Here is a 20333-nt window from a genome sequence, read left to right as displayed (position 1 = left end):
TCACCTCTAACCCTACTTCTGCAGACAGAGAATTTGGCTTAATGTTGCTTATAAAAATGCCTGGCTTTTGTGTAGGACCACTAGAAATACTGAAACAAGAAACAAAAGGAAATGACATCACATGACAATAGTACACTCCAAAAAATCTCTTTTAACTATCTTTATGTATACTTAGCTGAGACAGTGTGGTATAGGGGTTTGAAAGTTGGACTCTGAAAGATCAGTGTTTGAATCCCAGTTCAGCCATAGAAATGTACTGAGCAACTCTTGGAAAGGTACACTTTCCTAGCCTTAGAGGAAGGTAATGGCAAACCCCTTCTGAATAAATCTTGCTCTCAAAATCCTATGAGAGGGTATTCATATGTTGACAGGAAACTTGAAGGCACACAACAATAACAAATATATATTGGAAAAACTCTATTAAATTTATTGGGTAGCCATGAATTGACAGGTGCCTTGAGGGCTATGCACATTTTCTTTTTTACCCTGTTAAGTTTCAGATCAATAATGTTAATAAGACACAAAGCTGAAGCACCTCATCTCCCTCTTTTTTATGATATGGGACCTGTACCAGCCCAATATTGTTAACCGCAATCAATCACAATTGACCAGTTAGACATGTCAGAATGCACAACATTTATCATGTGCCAAATGAAAAGTATATGAGTGAAATTATTTCTTTGGACCTCCCTCTATTCGCAAAATGAGACAAGTGGAGAGGTGGGCGGCAGATAGAGGAACATTTCCTGTTGATGGTTCTATCTGTTGCTAAAGTTCTCAGGGCTTTTTTAAATTAACAAAACAACCCCCATGACATTTCCCTTTTCATGGAACATCTAAAGGCAAGTCCCAGCACAACAGAAGTATTTTATTAGTGCCTAGAGTTTTTTTTAATCCAGAACACATCACAGCAAAAATTCTTTTTAAAAGGACACACAGTTCTCTGTGTTTGATTAAAGGACTCTGTTGGATGAGAGGTGGAGCACACCTTTAAAAATGAAGGCATGCACATCCAGGTCTCCACAGCCAATAGTGAGGAAAAAACATAGAAAAAAAGATGATTGCTTATAGCATTATGAAATTTGAACATTTATTGGCCAAATTGTCTACCAGCTTTCTTTATCCTCTCTACCTTTCTGCTAGTTCTAGTGGGCTATATCGCTTAAAAGTGCTTTCCCAGGAATTTCTATGCTCCAATAGAACTGTCTATGATGAGAGAGCTCACTTTTGGAATAGTTTGCATAGCCCCAATGTCATTGAAAAGAGTAAGAACCACCTTAGTTGCTATGAAAAGAAAATAGGTCCATAACAGAACTAGTTGTCACTTCTTAGTAATAAGTTATTCCTTATACAATAATTCTGTCAAATTTTTAAACCAATGATCCTGTCCAAATGTTCTTAAATTTTATTGACTAAAACTGGAAGGTAGAGCGTATGCTTAACTCTCGAACATTGAAATCAAACAAATGCAAAAGTTACTAACTTTGGGGAGACAGTATTATATTTTCATGCAATGAGAAGTAAGATAAATGGCAACTCACCTGCACCCCATGCCCTTTGTACCAATCAAGCTAATGAAAACTTTCTTTTCTTTATGACTTTTTCCTGAAGATGATGCAAGTCCAGCAACACTGCTTTTATCTTCCTAAATGGGAAAAAGGCCACCAAGATTTTCTTAAACTGTAGTTCACTGGTTTCTGTTAATACATGGATGGGAAATGTGTAGGCAACATTTCTGCAGCTCCAAAGCACATCACAATCCCTAAGACTCCTTGACCCTCAGTATTTCATTTTTAGTATGATTTTCAGAAAAACAGGCCTGAAAATTACACAGAATCCTGTCACCCCTGCTTAACCCACACCTATATTTTCATGTTTATGTATCCTTACCCCTCCCAATGGCAACAGAAAGCACTAGCATTTTAAGGAGGCCCAGAGAAGGAAAAGCGATGACCTGGAGCTCAGTGGAGCTGTCCTCCCTGAATTACCTTAAAAATCCCCTCTCTTTCCTGCAACCTCCTTTCTCCTTGGGGTTTTGCTTGCAATGTTTCTGTTTCTACTCTAGATGAAAGGTAGGCTTCTCTTTTTGTTTGCTGGGATTACTATTAATAATAATAATAATAAATTATCTTTTAAAAGTATTTTCTGAAGGAGAGGAAGGGAAGAAAAAATGAAACTAAAAGGATGAAAGCTCCCAAACATGTGTGCGCACACACCCCACGCACCGTTCCTCAGATCCCCAACTTCCAGGCAGTCCCACTAAATAAAAATAATCAGGAAAATAAAGGAAAATAAAAAAGATTCAACTATGATGCCGAATAGGGTAGGAGGAGCTGAGATTGCCTTCTCCTTGCTTTAGTTGCGGGCGGGTTTTCGTACCGAGAGGGCCCTTACCCAGAGGTACTGGAGGTACCAGAAGAAAACAAATCTGTAGGGTACATAGGTGAGGTGAATTCTTCACCCACTTATCCACAGTTGCCCAGCCCTATTTCAGTTAAATAACAATGTTGATTCATGCCATGATCATTCGAGAATTGTTTATAGTGTGGATGGGGGGGAGAGGCTCAACACTATCAGGCATGTTATTTTTAAATTATCTTGCTTGCAGATATGGGGCTGGGGAGCAGAAGCAAGTTACTTTTTCCATATCACAGAACCATCTTTAAAAATATATATACAAACATGTTGTGTATTGAGGTGTGCATTCCATGTGTTCAGAGTAGCTTAATCTCAAGTATGTGTGTAGAAGATAGACTGCAGGCAGCCTTTATTATCCCTGGGAGGGCTCAATGATAATAGTTGCTTCCTCTGTCTTAGTGCCTGATTACTTAGTACTTTTAATCAATAATAAGTGAGGAGGCTCAACTAAGTGTAAGTCTTGGTTGCTCAATTTTCTCAGATCATTACAAAAGGAGCTTGTGCTCCATCCCTTCCCTGCTTTCGGGGCATGGTCCACACATTTCAAAATTCATGACAGGGACTGCATCCAATTCCGGTTCCATGTGTAATGGGTATTTCTGCAACCTGATACTAGTAAAAGGCTGGAAGCATATCCCTTATTCATTAATGTTAAATATTATCCGAATAGTTCCATATGACTTTTAAGATGCCAAGACTGAATACTGGAAATAAACTGTCATAGAAATAAATCACCAGAACTACATTTGCTTCTGTAGGAACTCACTTATTTCCTATCAGGCATTTCTGAAATGCATTTCATCAATACAGTTCTAACATGCTTACTGATATAATATCTAACTGTTGTAACAGAGAAGCTAAACAAAATAAGCTATAAGAAATAAATGCAATGGAACAATCTATAATAAGCACAGATTTCACAACGGTATTTTAAGACAGTAAAAAGGCATAAACTTAAACTTCTACCCTGGTGCAGGTATATCAGTCAGTTCTGCCCCAGAGGAAACATGCCCCACCTGGTTTGATACAACACAGTAAATTTTGTCAAAGCTGCATGGATTTCTTACCCCAGGATCTGATATAAACTGGTCCACAAATTGCCACTTGAGAGGTTCATCAGGAGAACTAGAAAGATTAAAAATTTAGATATAATCCATGGGAAGACAGTGGAAAAATACACTATGGATGCTTTTGTACCATAGCTCTATGTGACCTGGATTACAATTTGACTTGCCATCTGCGAAAAGGCTGGGGTGTATTATAGTTGTTTCTCTATTGAGTGGATTGCATACATTAAATAAACTAGTTCACCTACATTTTATACTGGGTTTACTGGAATATATATATGTGTGTGTGTGTGGAGAGAGAGAGAGAGAGAGAGAGAGAGAGAGAACACAAATTATGCATGTTTTTCTTAACAACCTTTAAACTATTTGTTAGTCAGCAATCGAGGATCCATTGAACATGGCATTTTAAAGACACACCAACAATCATATATTTTTCTCTTCACTTCTTAAAGTAATTGTGGTTCTCTCAATCTAGACTGGGATCCTAACATAATGGCTAGGGGTCTCGCTACCATCCCTATCTGATGTAGCCCACACCTACAAATATATTTCCAAAAAACAAGTCATGCATTTGAACATATTTCTACTTGTTAATATAATTTGTGAGTGTGAAGAGACTGATAGAGATTGGGACTATGGCCAGAGTGGTGTTACACATTTCACCAAGGGCCCTTCTACACATGGCCAAAGTCTGAGTGGAATCAGGTTAACAGCTGAATAGCACATGTTAAAAAGGCATGCTTAAAACCCGATTCTGCCCCCAAAATGTGCACCTTTGCATGACTGTATATCCCTGCAGTCATGCAAAACATGTGCTCTCCTTCCCTTCCCCCTGTGTGGACTGCTCCAGTGCACATACAAGTTTTAAAACCCAAAATAGCTGATCAGCTGATCAGGTTGTCAAAAAATGGAGCCAAGGATACACAAGTGGTTCAAGGGAATCACAATTAGAAAACAATTAGAACCCCCTGAAACCATTCATGCCTTTTGATCTTTATAATATTAACCAGGACTTGAATTTAGAGTTGGGTGAGGAAAGAGAATAAGAAATTTGTTTGTGTGTACATTAAAATATTTGCATGTGTGCATATGAGGTCCATTGCATCTTGGAGAGAATTTTTAAAAAAAAACTTCTACTGGATGTCTGCCTTCCATCTTGATCCACTTCAAAGGAAGATGCGAGGATGGTGGGGGAGCATTTCCTGGGACTGATACGTCTGTGTGTAAACCTGCTGTCAGATCCCAGGATTTTTTGCCCCAATTTTAAAATACGCTGTTGTCTGGAATGCCCTAAGATCTGGATCCACACTGGGATACTATAAAGTAAAAAAGGAATAACCTATGTTAGCTATACCTTTAAAGCAATGATTTAACAAAAGTCCTTGCTTTAGATGGTATGGACATATGACGGACTTAGGCATAGATATATTTATGTCTATGCCAAATACAGTAAATAGAATCCAATACAGAGATGTGTGTGTTTACTACTGAAACCATATAGAAAAAGGCAGAGCAAAAGCACAATCATCTTTCCTGGTCTTCTGTTAAGGACGCAGGTAGGCAAGTTGTAGCCAATAATTTTTTATCCCCCCCCCCCCCCTTTAGCTTTTTACACCTGCTAAAAAGGAACTAACACATATTTTCCTTTCCAGTGCTCTCAGTGTGGGAAAAAAGCATTATTCCTGCTCCAGTTCTGTTCCATATGCTTCTTTTTTGCCCTCTCATTTGTGGAGAAGATCCGGTTAATGTATGACTTGTGGGATATGTTTCCAGCAAGCTTAAGTTTGTATTTTAAGAGCACTGACAATTGGTTTTATAGTTCTCTGATTGAAAGTATGAGCATGTGGTATGACTAGTTTGCAATTCAAATGAACAGATCAGGCAGAAACACTAATTTGCAAATATATTACAAAGGAAAGTGGAGAGCAATTCCAACTTGTCATCTTCTTGGTGATATTTTCAGCTCAGTAATGTTCCAGGCTCTTGTTTTAAGTATCTGTAAATTCATGCAGTTTTCATGATCCCCCTCCCCCGTCCCCAACTTTGCAGTCTCTAAGCCAAAGAAACTGAGTGATGCCATAGCAATCACTATAAACAATCTACATGGAATATAAAATAAATATTTAGTGGAAAGACCGTTACCTTTTGACAGGTATCATGCCAACATCTGTAATGAAATGTATGCTGTCAGTAAATGGCATTTGCAGCTGAACTTATTCAAATGATATTACAGCATAGAAATAGTAGCATATATCAAAGCAAAGTTCTACTCACGTCGCACTTTTATAGACACTATTTTCTTTGTGCGAATAAGATTAATCACTTCTTCATGAGTACATGAAGAAATTGAGTATCCATTTATTCGGACAATCTCATCTCCAATCTTAATAAAAAGAAACAATAAAAAAGATGAAAATGGATGGCACACTTTATTGCAAATTAAACGTTTGTAGGTGGTTACGTCTTTTAGAACAGAGACATATTTTACTGTGATAATGATTCAAAATTGTCTTTGAGATGTGCAAAAAACCCATCTATCAAACTGTAGGCAACTATATTAATCACATATACAGGGCTAGTTGTAGTAGTAGGCAGAATGAGGCAGTTGCCTCTCTCAGATGGAAGAGGTTGAAAAGAATAAAGGGTAGTGAAGGGTATGACTGTATGTGTCATACACTCAGACCTGTATCTTATATGTTAACTTGTTTTGCCTTCAGATGCAGTAAAGGATGCTGTCCAATCAATATTATTTAAGTGACTCTGAATTACCAGATCACTACACTACTAGCAAAAACTAGCAAAGACCTGAATGACTATTGAAGACAGAAAAAGAAGAAAGTGCAAAAACAGTTATAGTTTATTTATTTATGTGGGTTTTTTGGGAGGGGGGGAACTTACATGATTGCATAAACAAAGTTCTATAAAGGCAATTTTCTCTGTCTGCATTTCTTTTTTGGTCATTATTATTATTGTTATTAGTTTCATTTCATGATTATTCCTGAAAATAATTCAGTTGTAGGAAGGAATGAAGAGTGTGTTAAAAATGATACATACTGGGTGTCAAATACACTAGGCATGCCATTGCATACTTGGCGTCTTGTGTTAAAAATACAAGTTTATATTATCTCCATGTCCAATGAACTGGGTAGAGAAACATGAAGCTGTTTTCTTCCCGCCACCTTACATTCAGTGATGTACTATCCATTTCCTATGCACCACTGACAATCTTTTGTGCCCATTACTTGCCGTCTCTTGTCTCCTGGAATACTGCCCCCCTGCAAAATTCAGTTTAAGGCCGTCCTGATGATGTCTGTAAGAATCTTAGCACATATGTTCTTCCTAATCTCTGTAAGATACAACTCATCTTTGGCTAGATGTCTTTAACTATGGAAGAGCACACCACGGCCCAAGAAGCCAACCCTTTCCTGATGGCATTGTTGCAATCATTCAGTTTCACTATTTCCTCTTCCTATTCCATGGATAGTGAAGCAACCACCTGTCCCCCAAACTCATTCATCTTCATTTTGAAAGTCTCAGTGGCACTCACAACACACTGAAATTTCCATCGGATGCATCTGACAAGACACTGATAATGGTCAGTGGACTATCTAAATCTTAGCAGTTTGGATCTGCACACATGTGCAATCATAACCTGGAGTTTCACAGATATCACACTTTTCAAGATGGTCTGTCAGGTCTACATACAGCTGTCTCTGCCCTCTCCATAGCGACCCATATACCACATGTTTCCTTGCTGCCCCTCTCCCCCACCTGTAGCACACATGTTTCTATTCACAGCAATCTCCATGGTCACATTTGTACTCTGTGAAGCCTGCGAGTAACATTCTTTTCCTAGCAGCTCACGATTGCTGTTGATTTTCTGGCTCCAAAGATCCAGTGTGTTTCCTGTTTTCTTGATTCAATATGTCACATTCTCCCATGGTCTTACTTCCTGCATCTGGCAAACTTCTTCTTAACTGAGACATCCCTTCCCTCTGTTGTTTTTCTAGTCACATTTAGACTTGTTGAGGTCAAAATTCTTAAGGGCTCAAACTTGAAGACTGTAAACAGTTTTTGGGAGTAGGAACTAATGCCTTCAATGGATCTGTGGCACTCTCTGCCCCGGAGGGTGGTGGAGGCTCCTTCTTTGGAGGCTTTTAAGCAGGGGCTGGATGATCAGCTATCGGGGGTGCTTTGAATGAGATTTTCCTGCTTCTTGCAGGGGGTTGGACTGGATGGCTCGTGAGGTCACTTCCAACTCTACAATTCTATGATTCTATGATCTCAATTAATAGAATTGCACTATTCAGTATCTGTAACAGATTAACAGTGCTGCCCTTCTAATATTCTTCAAAGAGTTTTACACATTTGTTACATAAGTGCAAGTCACAGATGACATTTAATTCAGTTAAATATGAAATCCAAATTATTTTAATTTTACTCCATTGAAAGCTCATTATAACCATATTCTTTCCATCTGATGGGCAAGGAAAGCAAGCCTGGCAGGCAAAGGCAAACTCCAAGAATAACACATTCTTTCAGTCAACAGTAGCTCAGTTTGGGTTTAGAGCATTTGCTTATCAGCGATTTGTGACTTTGTACTTGTCTTACTCACATAATGAGTCAAATTTAATTCAGTCTTGAAATACCTGATTACAAGCCATATTTTCCAGCCAAGAATATCACATGCTGAAGAGATGTTAGCTGATACAATTGTTCATTGCAACAAACACATGGGATCAAATATGTGGTGTGTGTATGTTTTAAGATTCAGCACACATGCCTCACTTAAGCTGGCACATCCAATGCAGCCCAGAAATCTGGCATCAGTTCTCAGGGGCTCACAATTGCGCCTGCAGCATTTTGCCTCTTAATAGTATCAAGTCCTAATTGAAATTCTGTGTGGTAAAGCTGTTGGACAGAGCTGGGGGAATTCTATCTGAGAGTTGCAGCCCTTAAAAGGTTTTAAAAAATCAGTAATTGGGGTGGGTGGGAATATCATATATTTCATTTTGACTTAATTGGACTCAGTTTTCATGGGCTAGTTCCAGAGACTTTCGTGGGATAATATTCTTGGTGGGAGAAGAGGGAATCGGTTCCTTGAACACCCCAAAATTATTTTGGGAGGACAATCGATAAATATGGTACTAATATGTTATAAGAGGGAGGGGAAGAATCCATAAAATCCAGTTTCTGTCTCATATAAGCTGTATAAACTTCTATTTCATCAACAGACTTTCATCAACTTTGCAGATGGGTCACTTTGGATTCAAGCCACAGGGTGGGTATTTCATCATAAAAGGTGTCTTGTGCCTAGCTCTGAATTTCCAAAGTATGTAAAAAAAAATCATTTAACCCTCAATGCTGTTTTTCTCCAAATCTCACTTGCATTTTCATCCCATTATTTGTTCATACAAGTCTGTTTATATTTCCCATTTAGAAATTCAAATTCAATGTTCCTTAACATGTAATTTCTATTTGCATTTATTTATGCACTTGTCTTATTCTACTCTTTTCCCAAGGTTTAAAAGTCAGCTTAATTTTTTAAAATCAATTAAAATCTCAATGAATTAAAATACAAATTGTTTTGTAATTGTACTTGGAAAGTCACTATACCATTATCATTGTTTTTAGGGTTCATTTTCCAACTTTGGTAAGAACATTAATATGAAGTCCTTACCAAGAGGATTTATTTTATTATCATCAATAGAATGTACTCGGAAGATGAGGCAAGAAGGAAATGTACATGATGATGGATATACGCAAAGGATCAATAATATTAAGTGAAAGAAGCAGCCATAATGGATGCATTAGTAGGAGGGTTAGGAAGCAGAGGTCTTCACAGTCTTGGACTCCAATTCCCAGCTACTTTGCCAGTCAGGATGATGGTGATGATGGGAACAGTAGTTATAGTGACTTTCCAAGCACAATATTTGGAGATACAAAGATTTGCATTAGAACATAGTAGGGCTTAAATTTTATATTTTTAATTTAGGGATCTTGTGATTTTAACAGCTTTATAAATGATAGCAAATTACAAAAACATATCTCTTATGACTATTAATTTTCTTAAAATTAATTTAATTTACATCATGCCACTTTTAATGGCACAAAAGTCCAGCTTGTGTGTGTGTATGTGTGTATACACCGCATAAGAGACATTCATGTAGATGCACAGCACTATTTTCAAGCCAAACTTTCTTAATCAGACAAATCATTGTCTCCACTGGTATTAGCAATGATATGCTTCCTCCACCTACTGGTCAGATTTTTAAACTGCAAAACTATTACTGCCACTGAAGTGGTATTGTCTTCTCTTGTACTCAATTTTCAACACTGATCAGTAAAATTACTAGTAATCTGAATTTTCCTCAAATTAATACTGTTATAGATAGAAATCAACGAGTGAGCTTCACTCATGCGGAAAAGACATGCGCAAAAATACTTCAAGAAATCTCTTTCTGTTCATTGTTCACAAATCCTTCTCTTTTTCCTGATCCATATTTTTGGTTATTTTTTGAAAAGGGGTGTTTTAAAATGTTCCCAGCAGATAATGTATCATGTAAGTGTACAGGATGATCTGCACCCCTGTATCTGTGAGGGATAAGTTCATGAGTCTATCGTGGAAAACAGGAAACTGTGGAGAGCACTGAACTATACTGAAGCGAATGACTTCAGCTGGAAGTTACTATAGAGTACCTCTCTAGAAATTTTCTAGTTCCTCCAATGCCACTCTATACTAAATTCTGGTATAAACATACAATTGAATCGCCCAGAGGAACTAGAAAATTCCTAATGAGAACACATTTCATTGGACACAGCTAAATGTAAGTGTGTGTACCAATACTGGTATTACTACAATTATGTTTATCTGCCAAAAGAGAATCAAATAGGCCATATAAGTCTACACAAATATATAACTAGGGGGTGAATCTACATGGTCATGAAAATCGTAAATCACCCCCAAATTGATTCCTAGATGTCTAAATGACTTTCCTGTGCTCCTTGTGAGTACTGTGGATTATTTTGAGTTTAACTGGCTTTGCCACACTTCGGGCACAGTTGGCAGATGCTCCTGAGTTTACTTGAAACTCTGGTATATCCCACAGGTTTGGGATAAGTAGGGACAACTGCGGTGTCTGATTTGAACACCTGGATCAGGTCTGATTCAGACTGTACATCAGCAAAGGGAGAAAGTGATGGGTTGTGCACATGTTGCCACCACTTCCATCCAGCCACAGAGCTCTGTGTGGGTTCTTGGCCTATATGGGTGCCCCTTTCTGATACCAATAGAGACACCCCTGTGCCAAAAGGAAGGTGGGAGATTGCCAACACGGATGGCGAATTGATGGTCCAGCAGGACTGAAGTGGTCCCCTTTTCCTTTCTGTTGGATATAATTTAATACAGTTGCTTTTGGAGTGAAGTAAGTTCAAGTTCAGTTTGGGGAGATTATACCAGGGGAGCAAGAGGTTTCTTTTAGTATACTGATTACTGGTGGGAAATGTGCAGCCTGTGGGCTGCAAGATCTACACCAATCCTTCAAAGCCTCTCAATCATTTTTAATTTGCTGGCATGATTTTTAGTTTATTTGCATCCAGACCCCACAGAAAGACCTTCTACATGTGCAAATACACAAAATATCCCACCACAAAATACTTCGGTTTTAATCAAATGTCCCCAAATGTGAACAGGAAGAGATATGACATCACTCATGCAACTTTGATTTGCAGCATAATCATAGAATCATAGAACAATAGAGTTGGAAGAGACCACATGGGCCATCTTGTCCAACCCCCTGCCATACAGGAAAAGAACAATCAAGGTATCCCTGACAGATGGCCATACAGCCTATGTTTAAATGTTTTCAAGGAAGAAGCTTCCACCACGCTTTGAGGCAGAGAATTCCACTGTTGAACAGGTTGTACAGACAAGAAGTTCTTCCTAATGTTCAGGTGAAATCTCCTTTCCTGTGTTTGAACCTATTGCTCCTAGTCCTAGTTTCAAGGGCAGCAGAAAACAACAACAACAACAACAACAACAACAATTTTATTTTTATATCCCACTTCCATCTCCCGGAAGGGACTCAGGGCTGCTTAAATGGGGAACAACCCCAATCCAACAGAGATTAATAACAACCATAGATGAAAACATAACTAAATAAAATAAACAGCACTACAAAAGACAACATAAAATAGCATAATCAACAACCAAAGATCTGCCCCGTAATGAGTACTGAAATTCAGGGGGAAGTGTCTTGTGTAATATACTTCCAGAATAGGACTGGAGGACAAAATGAAGGAGAATAATAACTTAGAACTGAAAGAACAATGTCATTTAATGCTAAACCTAAAGGACAAAGGACAGGGATAAAGTGCGAGGACTGATGGTAGTTATAGTTGGGGCCAAATTTCTTGTGAACCATTTAATTAATAGCACAATGGAACATCCACATTTTTAGATCTTTGCGGAACAAGGTGAGTGCCAGTCTAATCTCCCTGGGGAGAGAGTTCCACAGCTGGGGACCACCACAGAGAAGGCCCTCATAGGGGAAGATGTGATTGTGAAGATAGGCAGATCCTGAACCATTTAGGGCATCTTGATTTGGGCCCAGAAACTTATCAGCAGCCAGTGGAGCTGTTTAAACCGGGGGGTTGACAGTTCCTTGTAATTTGCTCTAATTAATAACATAACCTGGCCGCCGATCTTTATAACAACTGCATTTCTGAGCCGTCTTCAAAGGCAGCCCCACAAGTTTGCTCCCTCTTCCTTATGACACCTTTTCTTATATTTATACACATCTCTTCTCAATCTTCTCTTCTGCAGGATAAACACACTCAATTCTTTAAGTCTCCAGACCTTTGATCATTTTAGTTGCCCTCTTCTGGACACCATCCAGCTTGTCAATATCTCTTTTAAACTGTGGTGCCCAAAACTGGACACAGTATTCCAGGTGAGGTCTAACCAAAGCAGAATGAAAAGGCACCATGACTTCTTTTGATCTAGACACTATATTCCTTTTGATGCTGTCTAAAATCCCATTGGCTTTTTTAGCTGCTGCATCACACTGTTGGCTCATGTTCAACTTGTTATCCATGAGGACTCCAAGATCTTTTTCACATGGACTGTTGTCAAGCAGGCATCACCTATCCTGTACCTTTGTGTTTCATTTTTTTCTGCTTAAGTGTAGTATCTTATATTTGTCTTTGTTGAAAATAATTTTGTTAGTTTTGGCCCAGCTCTCTATTCTGTTAAGGACATTTTGAATTCTGATCCTGTCCTCTGGAGTATTAACTATCCTTCCTAATTTGGTGTTATCTGCAAACTTGATAAGAATGTCCTATAAACCTTCATCTAAGTTATTAATACAGATGTTGCACAGTACTGGGCCCAGGGTCAAATCCTGCAGCACTCCACTAGTCACTTCTTTCCAGGATGAAGAGGAATAATTGGTGAGAACCCTTTGGGTTTGGTCGCTTAACCAATTATAGATTCACCTAACAGTAGTATTGATTAGCCCACATTTGACTAGTTTGCTTGCAAGAAGGTCATGGGGGACTTTGTCGAAGGCCATACTGAAATCAAGATATGCTACATCCACAGCATTCCCTGCATCTACCAAGCTTGTAACTCTATAAAAAAAGAGATAAGATTAGTCTGGCATGACTTGTTTTTGAGAAATCCATGTTGAGTTGCTTTGAGTTTTCTGGGCTGTATGGCTATGTTCCAGAAGTATTCTCTCCTGACATTTTGTCCACATCTATGGCAGGCATTCTCAGAGGTTGTGAGGTCTGACCTCTTTGAATTCCTCTTTGGTGATTTCCCCCCTTTTCCATTTCTTGTTCATGCCTCCTTTAAATCTTAGCTCAGTTAAAAGTTATTTAGACATCCATTCTGGTTGTTTTTTTGTTTTTTTCTCCTTGCTGGCACTGTTTGCAATTGCACCTTCATTATCTCACTTTTAAGAAACTCCCATCTCTCTTCTCTTTTAGTATTCCTGTCCATGGAATCATGTCATAAAGTTGGCTCTCCTAAAGTCTAAAATGCATGCTTTACTTCTCTTAGTTTCACTCTTTCTTTGTATCACAAACTCCAGGAGCGCATGGTGACTCCCACCTAAGGGTCCCATCACTTCCACTCCATTGACCAGATTCCCAGTGTTGGTTAGGATCAGATCCAGAACAGCTGATCCCCTTGTTGCATCTTCTATATTCTGGACCATAAATAACATTGTCTACAAGGAATGTGATGATTTTGATGGACTTTGTACTCTTGCAAAGTTTGTTTTTCAACAAATATCAGAGTAGTTGAAGTCTCCCATTACTATTATGTCTCTTCTTTCTGCATGTTTGGTTATCTGGTCAAGGAAGATGAAGAGGAACCATTGGTGAGCATCCTTTGGGTTCGGTTGCTTCCAGCTTCTTGATTTTGATGCAACTGTGGAAGTAATGGTCACACGCACAGAACTGACTTGAATATAGATTTTGGTTCATTTTGATCTTGTCCATGTATAAATATCAGTTGCTGTATATACACAGATCTGACCTTATGCCTGAGCACAAATAATCTATTGGCTGTAGGTCTGAGTACACAAGGATAACAGAATCTATTTATTTATTTATTTATTTATTTAATTTATATACCGCTCTTCTCCCCCAGGGGGACCCAGAGCAATCTTACACAATGGCAAAATTAAATGCCACATATAATACAAAATGTAGTAAAACCAACAATCGTAGAACACACTTAAAACCCAATATCATACCCAATTAAAACAGTAAAACATCGTGTGACCATTACAACAGGGCCAGTAGAATTGGGCCAAAAATCAGAGCCAGCCCTTATTCAACTTCACATTAATCCAACGAATACATCAGGTCATATCAACCCATATCCTAGGATGGGCCAATTTATTTGGCTTTCTACAAAAACATAATTTCAGTAATACCATTTGATGTCACTACTGACAGAAGTGAAAAATAAAACTGAACTGGTCTTTGTCTACAAAAGCAAACTGTATGCTTTATGGAAAAAAGGCATTTGCTAGTTTGTCTATCATGTCCTAAATATGTTTAATGGACAGCTTATGCACATTCAGTGCTAGTGCATTACCATTAAATTATTGTTTAAAGGACTGGAAACACTGAGATGGGTTACATAAGGAGTAAAATACTCTTTTCATGCATTCTTTTCTTCCAGCATTTTGAAAACAAGATCTTATTTTACTAACTGAAGTATAAGCTGCAGAATCACAGTGGTTTCAAATTTTTCTTTTTTTCGTGTTCCTCGTTAAGTCTATTATTCATACCCTCAAGCCTTTTTTAGTTAACTGAATCCCCAAAGATATGAATAACTAGCAGAACAACAACAAAAAAGACAGATGAAATACATGAAAAGGATGTATTTTACTATCCATTCAGAAAAAAATGAAAAATCACAAGAAAATAGGTCAATGCCACAAACGTTTCAGTTTCCTATCTTGATTGCATAGGCACACACTTACTTTAAGTGGCACTAAAGCCACTTGCTTCACATAATCTGCACAAAGATGAATCAAAATGGTATAGAAAAAAGGGAGCCAGAAACTGATATTATGATAGAAAATCATTATGTCTTTCTAAGACCACATTTTCTTCCAGCTTAGAAAATGTGTGGAGAGTTAGTGAAATAATGTAGAAGGGTGAAATTTCAGGAGCATTTGGCTTTATCATGAGACAGCAATTTAGAACAATGAACTGCCTGTCAATTCCCTGTATTCACCGAGTTTAGAAAGTTTTAGAAAGTGTCTAGCACAGATCATTATGAATGTACCTTAAATTGATCTCTTTAATGGCACTTATCAACAAACCAAGGCAGGGAGCTACATTTGCTATTAATTCCTAGTTGTTCCATCTGCATAGTTGGATAAATATATTATAACATATACAATTATATATTAGGAAAGTGTTATTTATTTTTTAATATAACTTGATTATCTCTTATCCAAAATGTTGGGAACTGAAGTGTTTTCGCTTTTGAAATACCTGTATATTCATATATGTACATCATGCACTATCTTGGAGATGGAACCCAAATCTAAAAATGAAATTTATTTATGTTTCATATGCACATTATGCACATAGCCCGAAGGTAATTTATAAAATAAATTTAATAAATTTGTATATGAAACAAAGCTTGTGTACACTGACCCATCAGAAATCAAAGGTGTTACCATTTCAGCCACCATGTGGACAATTTTGCATTTTTGAGTATTTAAGAATTTCAGATAAGGGATGTTCAACCTATATATGCTTTATGCCTAAACATGGATTCAGTTTTTTCTCCTCCTCTTCTTTTTAGTAACTTCTTAAATATGTCTGTTGAATCATTAGCTTATGTGGTACATGTTTTCCAAAACATGAGAAAGAAGAAATGTATGTGAATATTATGCACTGATATTTACATTAAGACCTCTGTAACTGCAGGATCCATGACCACAGTTTTAGCTGTGTGAATTCTTAATGGAAGACACTCAACAGTTTGTGTAACAACACAAGGTGCAATGATGCTCCAAGACAGCTTAGCACTGTAAAATGAGAACAGAAGACATCCTACTGGCAATATAGTAGCCACTAGCCTTGTGCATAATTTCATTCTTAATTTGTACCTTGGATCAAATTTGTTAAATTTGTGCATACAAATAGATATTAGAAACATGCAGGAAAGATGTGTGTGGGAGGGATTTAAGAATCGAAACACTCACCAATAATTTTCATTAAGATTCTGTAACATTTGGATGCCTCCCAAGGTCAGTTTAATTTTCAGTATAAACATTAAGCAACTTTAGCAAAGTCAAGAAATCATAAAGTGCTTTAAAAACAAATCCTTTTTCTTTGGCCCAATCACCATAAGGAAGGCACTGGGGTGGGACTAAATTTAATGAGCAGGAGACTGAGAACACAGCCATCTTAAATGTAGTTTGGGAAGGCGGGGCTCCCTGTGTCAGAGAATGAAAAAGGCCCTGCCCTAAACTACATTTCTCAGAATGTAATGCTCAGTATCTAAACGCCCCTATGGTGGCTGCATCAACCAGCCGTTTTGAGTCAGTCTAATAATTATAAATAGAATTACTGAATCTGCAGAGAGGACTAAAGTAAGTAAGTAATAGTATAAATCTGTGCTAAATTGGAGTTATGTGGTTGTGTGTCATAAAGACAGAAAGACATTCAAGGGAATTGCTGGTGTCACATTTTGGAGGGATAAATTGTTTTTGTCTAAACTTTTAAAAATCCCCAAAAATCTGTAGATGTGTGAATATTTCTGAAACTTTTGGGGATTGATGTCTTGTGCATTGTATATAAAACTCAAGTAGATGGCTCTTGTAGTTTTTTTTTAATGTTGTTTATAAAAACTTTGAAAATTCCTGAAAAATCTGTGGATAAGTGAAATGTTATGAAAGTTGGTGGGCTAAGAGTGGTTCTACCATTGTAGCAAGTTTCCAATAGCTTTAAAAATGAGTGAGAAAGGAGCCCTTGAAGTTTCCCCAATTATAGTAATTAAATGTGCAATTACTATAACAAAATAATAACAAAATTTCATTACTCATGTTATAGTAATGAATTTTTCACAAACAACACTTTAGAAACACTTTAGAAGCAAAGCGCCAGCATCCCCCCCCCCCCCCCCCCCCCGTTTTGCAATGACTTTTGAATCATACATCCCTAGTAGCCACAACAGGAATGACACCTGGCCCTGTTTAGCAACAGTTACATGGCTTCATGACTAGATCCAGAGCCCATTTGTTTGAAAAGACAAAAGACACCCCAGACTAGACAGACCTCTACCATGTGATCAAAGGGCAAGGATTTAAGAAGACTGTTAGCAGCCCTATATTTTATAGCATGACATAGACCATGGAATGGTTTGACTTTGCATTGCCCCTTAACATATTCCTTACCTAAGCTAGCAGGTTATTTCAAGATGTTTTTTAAAACCACTTCCAACTTCATCATCTTTTATTGGTTCAAAATCAGTTTCAGTTTCTACTGCTAATGCATATTTATTCATTCCTTTAATTTATATCCTGCCTTTCATCCCAAAATAAAATTCAAGGCAGCTTACAATAAAATAATGGCTCTCCAGTAGGTCTGGGGTGGTGAATGGCTCAAAGGAGCTAAATTGAGACATGGAGGATTGCATCTTGTGGGTGTGTTTTATTATATAAGCCAGAATGACATTCTTACCTGAAGTCCAACACTGTCTGCTTGGCCACCTTTTATCAGCTGTGAAATAAAAAGGCCACAAGAAAATTCCACTCCTCCTCGCACACTTATTCCAAGGCCTTCAGGATGTAGTCGATCCAACCTCACCTCTTTCAGTTTTCTGTAAAAGGAGGAAAAAGAAAATCTGTTGTGACACCTCAGTACATTTATATCAACCTTAGACTTATTAATTGTAACATAATTTGTTTTAAAAACATATTTATGATTGCAGCTTAAACATTCTTATATATCAGGGGTATGAAAAGTGCAGACAGATCCAAGAGACCCACAAAAAATGTTCCAAAAATGTTTTTTATGCAAATGCTCAAAAGGTTGCGTGGGTCCAAGAGTCAACTGTCTGATTCTGGGATTCTCTGTAGGCTTCACAGACAGCCAACATTGTCAATCAAACAATGCAGAAGTGACTCAAAGTGTCCACTTCTAGTTTTAAAAAATGAGTTTTTGAAGACAGATAGTGCTGGGGTAGTTTCCTTCAGATGTGTAAAAAGAAAACTTGCCAACTCCTAGAGACAATTCATCTTTATTTTTCAGTCAGAAAAAGGTAGGCTGTTCTCAGTTCTGACAGCCATGGTAAAGGGCAACAGAAAATACAAGGAACTGAACCAGACTATCCTTATGATCAAACAAATATAATGAATTATAAAGAAAATGTGCAACTGTTCCCAGAGGAAGAGCGGTGAAAGGGTGTGGGGAGGGGGGAAACAGTGGAAAATGGATAGAGACAAGTATGGAATTAATAAGGCATAAACAATAGGTGACACTGGAAGGGGGCAAATATATATGGATTTTACCCTTTCACACACATATACTATATGTCATCTTTGTTGTTTTATAAACATCCTCATGAGGAAATGTGAATATGTTATATTCTACTAGTACAATCCGAAAAAACAATTTTTTAAAAAAAAGAAAGAAAAAGGTAGGCTGGATAGCCTGGAAGGGTAAAGGAGCGCAAAACAGTCTTGAGGGCTGTATTTTGTCCAAATTTGAACATGCTCATAAAACCCTTCTTTCTGGGCTAGACTCATGCAGGACTATTATTTATTCCTTCACCATGTGAAATTCAACTTCTGTTGATTTGGAAATATATCTTTGTTTTCATGTCTTCTGTGCAGCAGTTAAAGATTGACTTTAGAGCCCCTGGGTGGGATCAAAATAAAGTAAATAAATAAAAAAGTAAACATTTAGCTCTACATTTTGGGGAAAAGGCAAGGTATATATAAAGCAACAAGAACAACAACATACAAGAGCCCCTCCCCCAGTTGAAAACTTTGCAGCGCTTTACTCATTCTCTATAAACCTCAATCAAATACGATGCAGACTACTAATCTTTTAATAAACAAAGATTTTGGGCTCAAGAATGTCATCAGCTTCCTGCTCCCATTTATTATTATAAAGAAAGAGAAAAAAAGAACAGTTAATCACCGGAAGGCATATAAATATACTCTGTATTCGGAAGTCATTTTGGTCCATATGCAAAGAGCAACATTGCACAAACCTACCTAGATCGTTTAGGTGTCAGTTGATCATACTCCACTTGATGCTTTAATGGGATAAGAGGACGTATGGCCTCAAACAATGGTAGTCGACTTGGTTCATTGATTACATACTTCAGATCTCCCACCAACACTGGAAGATTCATGGATCTATAAAGTAAAGTCAAAGAGCTATAAGTGACTTACAATTGACAATATATTTAATGTATTTGGTTTTTGACTAAAATTTTCCCACCTCTGAGTATTTTTATTTCCAATATATATATATATATATATATATATATATATATATATACCAAAAAATGTAAATCAAAAAAGAATTATGAACATACAATAAATGTTTTAATCAAGAATGGATAAACTGCATGGATATATTCTTATACTACAGACTGGAGCCTATGTTTTTAACATGTTGATTACTTTAACAGTTTATAAGTGTTTTAAGGGATTGTCATTGATTAGCTGTTTAATTCTACTTTCATATTTGTATATTGCAGATTATTAATTTCATTGTTCTTTAATATCATGAACCACTTTGTGTCTCAACCTAGAGATAAAGGTGCTCCAAATTTCATTCACTATGCCAGTATCTTACATAAGTCTTATATTTGTAGGATAAAATTGCACTAGAATAGCAGTTGCAGGATGTGGCTTCGAAGTGAGTTGTCAGTAAATCTACTTGAGTTATTAGTCCAGTCTGTTAGACTCTACCATTGACATAGGTTCAATACCTTGGATAACACCTAAAATTCAGAATAGGTTCACTGCCATGATAGCAGCAATCAGCCATTTTTGTGAAGTGAGTTGATAAGCAAAGAGAGGACTTATGTTGGCCATGTAAAAGGACACCATGGAGCAAAGTGGCCATCAATAAACACAAAATTTATCATTCCTTAATTAAGATATAATTCAATAGGGAAGCTTAAGTAAGACAGTTATATATTTGAAACAATATTGGAGCACAGTTATATTGTTTGAAGATTAATTATTTAATTTGAGAAATAATAAAAATACAATTTATACTAGAGGAAAGTAGGTTTAGGAGGCAAATAACACTTTCAGCTGGGGGTTGGAAGCCAAGTCCTGTTTATCC

At 37.3% G+C, this 20333-nt stretch overlaps 1 protein-coding gene and 1 long non-coding RNA gene across 6 annotated transcripts in view; one reads left to right on the top strand and one right to left on the bottom strand.

Moving 5' to 3' along the window:
- Window positions 1-20333, bottom strand: part of ush1c (USH1 protein network component harmonin) — a 72353-nt gene that overhangs the window by 40010 nt on the left and 12010 nt on the right. For all 4 annotated transcript variants that reach the window (XR_010001926.1, XR_010001925.1, XM_062967671.1 and 1 more), the window contains exons 3-9: window positions 19247-19390; window positions 17706-17844; window positions 5760-5868; window positions 5628-5652; window positions 3486-3543; window positions 1542-1645; window positions 5-89 (exon numbers count right to left, since the gene is read on the bottom strand). Coding sequence is in view for 2 of the 4 variants with exons in the window: in XM_062967671.1 (XP_062823741.1) it covers window positions 5-89; window positions 1542-1645; window positions 3486-3543; window positions 5628-5652; window positions 5760-5868; window positions 17706-17844; window positions 19247-19390 (664 nt within the window). In the remaining 2 variants the exon portion in view is untranslated. The remainder of the gene's footprint in view (window positions 1-4; window positions 90-1541; window positions 1646-3485; window positions 3544-5627; window positions 5653-5759; window positions 5869-17705; window positions 17845-19246; window positions 19391-20333) is intronic.
- Window positions 1-20333, top strand: part of LOC134295379 (uncharacterized) — an 86198-nt gene that overhangs the window by 63149 nt on the left and 2716 nt on the right. The window contains exon 1 of one of the 2 annotated variants that reach the window (XR_010001928.1): window positions 8611-8766. The exons of the other annotated variant lie outside the window; for it this stretch is intronic. This is a non-coding gene — a long non-coding RNA (uncharacterized LOC134295379). Of the gene's footprint in view, window positions 1-8610; window positions 8767-20333 lie in introns of those variants that run through there. 2 annotated transcript variants of the gene reach the window in all.

This window comes from Anolis carolinensis, chromosome 1 (assembly GCF_035594765.1).
Source record: "Anolis carolinensis isolate JA03-04 chromosome 1, rAnoCar3.1.pri, whole genome shotgun sequence".
Taxonomy (NCBI): domain Eukaryota; kingdom Metazoa; phylum Chordata; class Lepidosauria; order Squamata; family Dactyloidae; genus Anolis; species Anolis carolinensis.
Note: the sequence above shows the minus strand (reverse complement) of the source record. Positions and strands in the feature narration are given on the sequence as shown.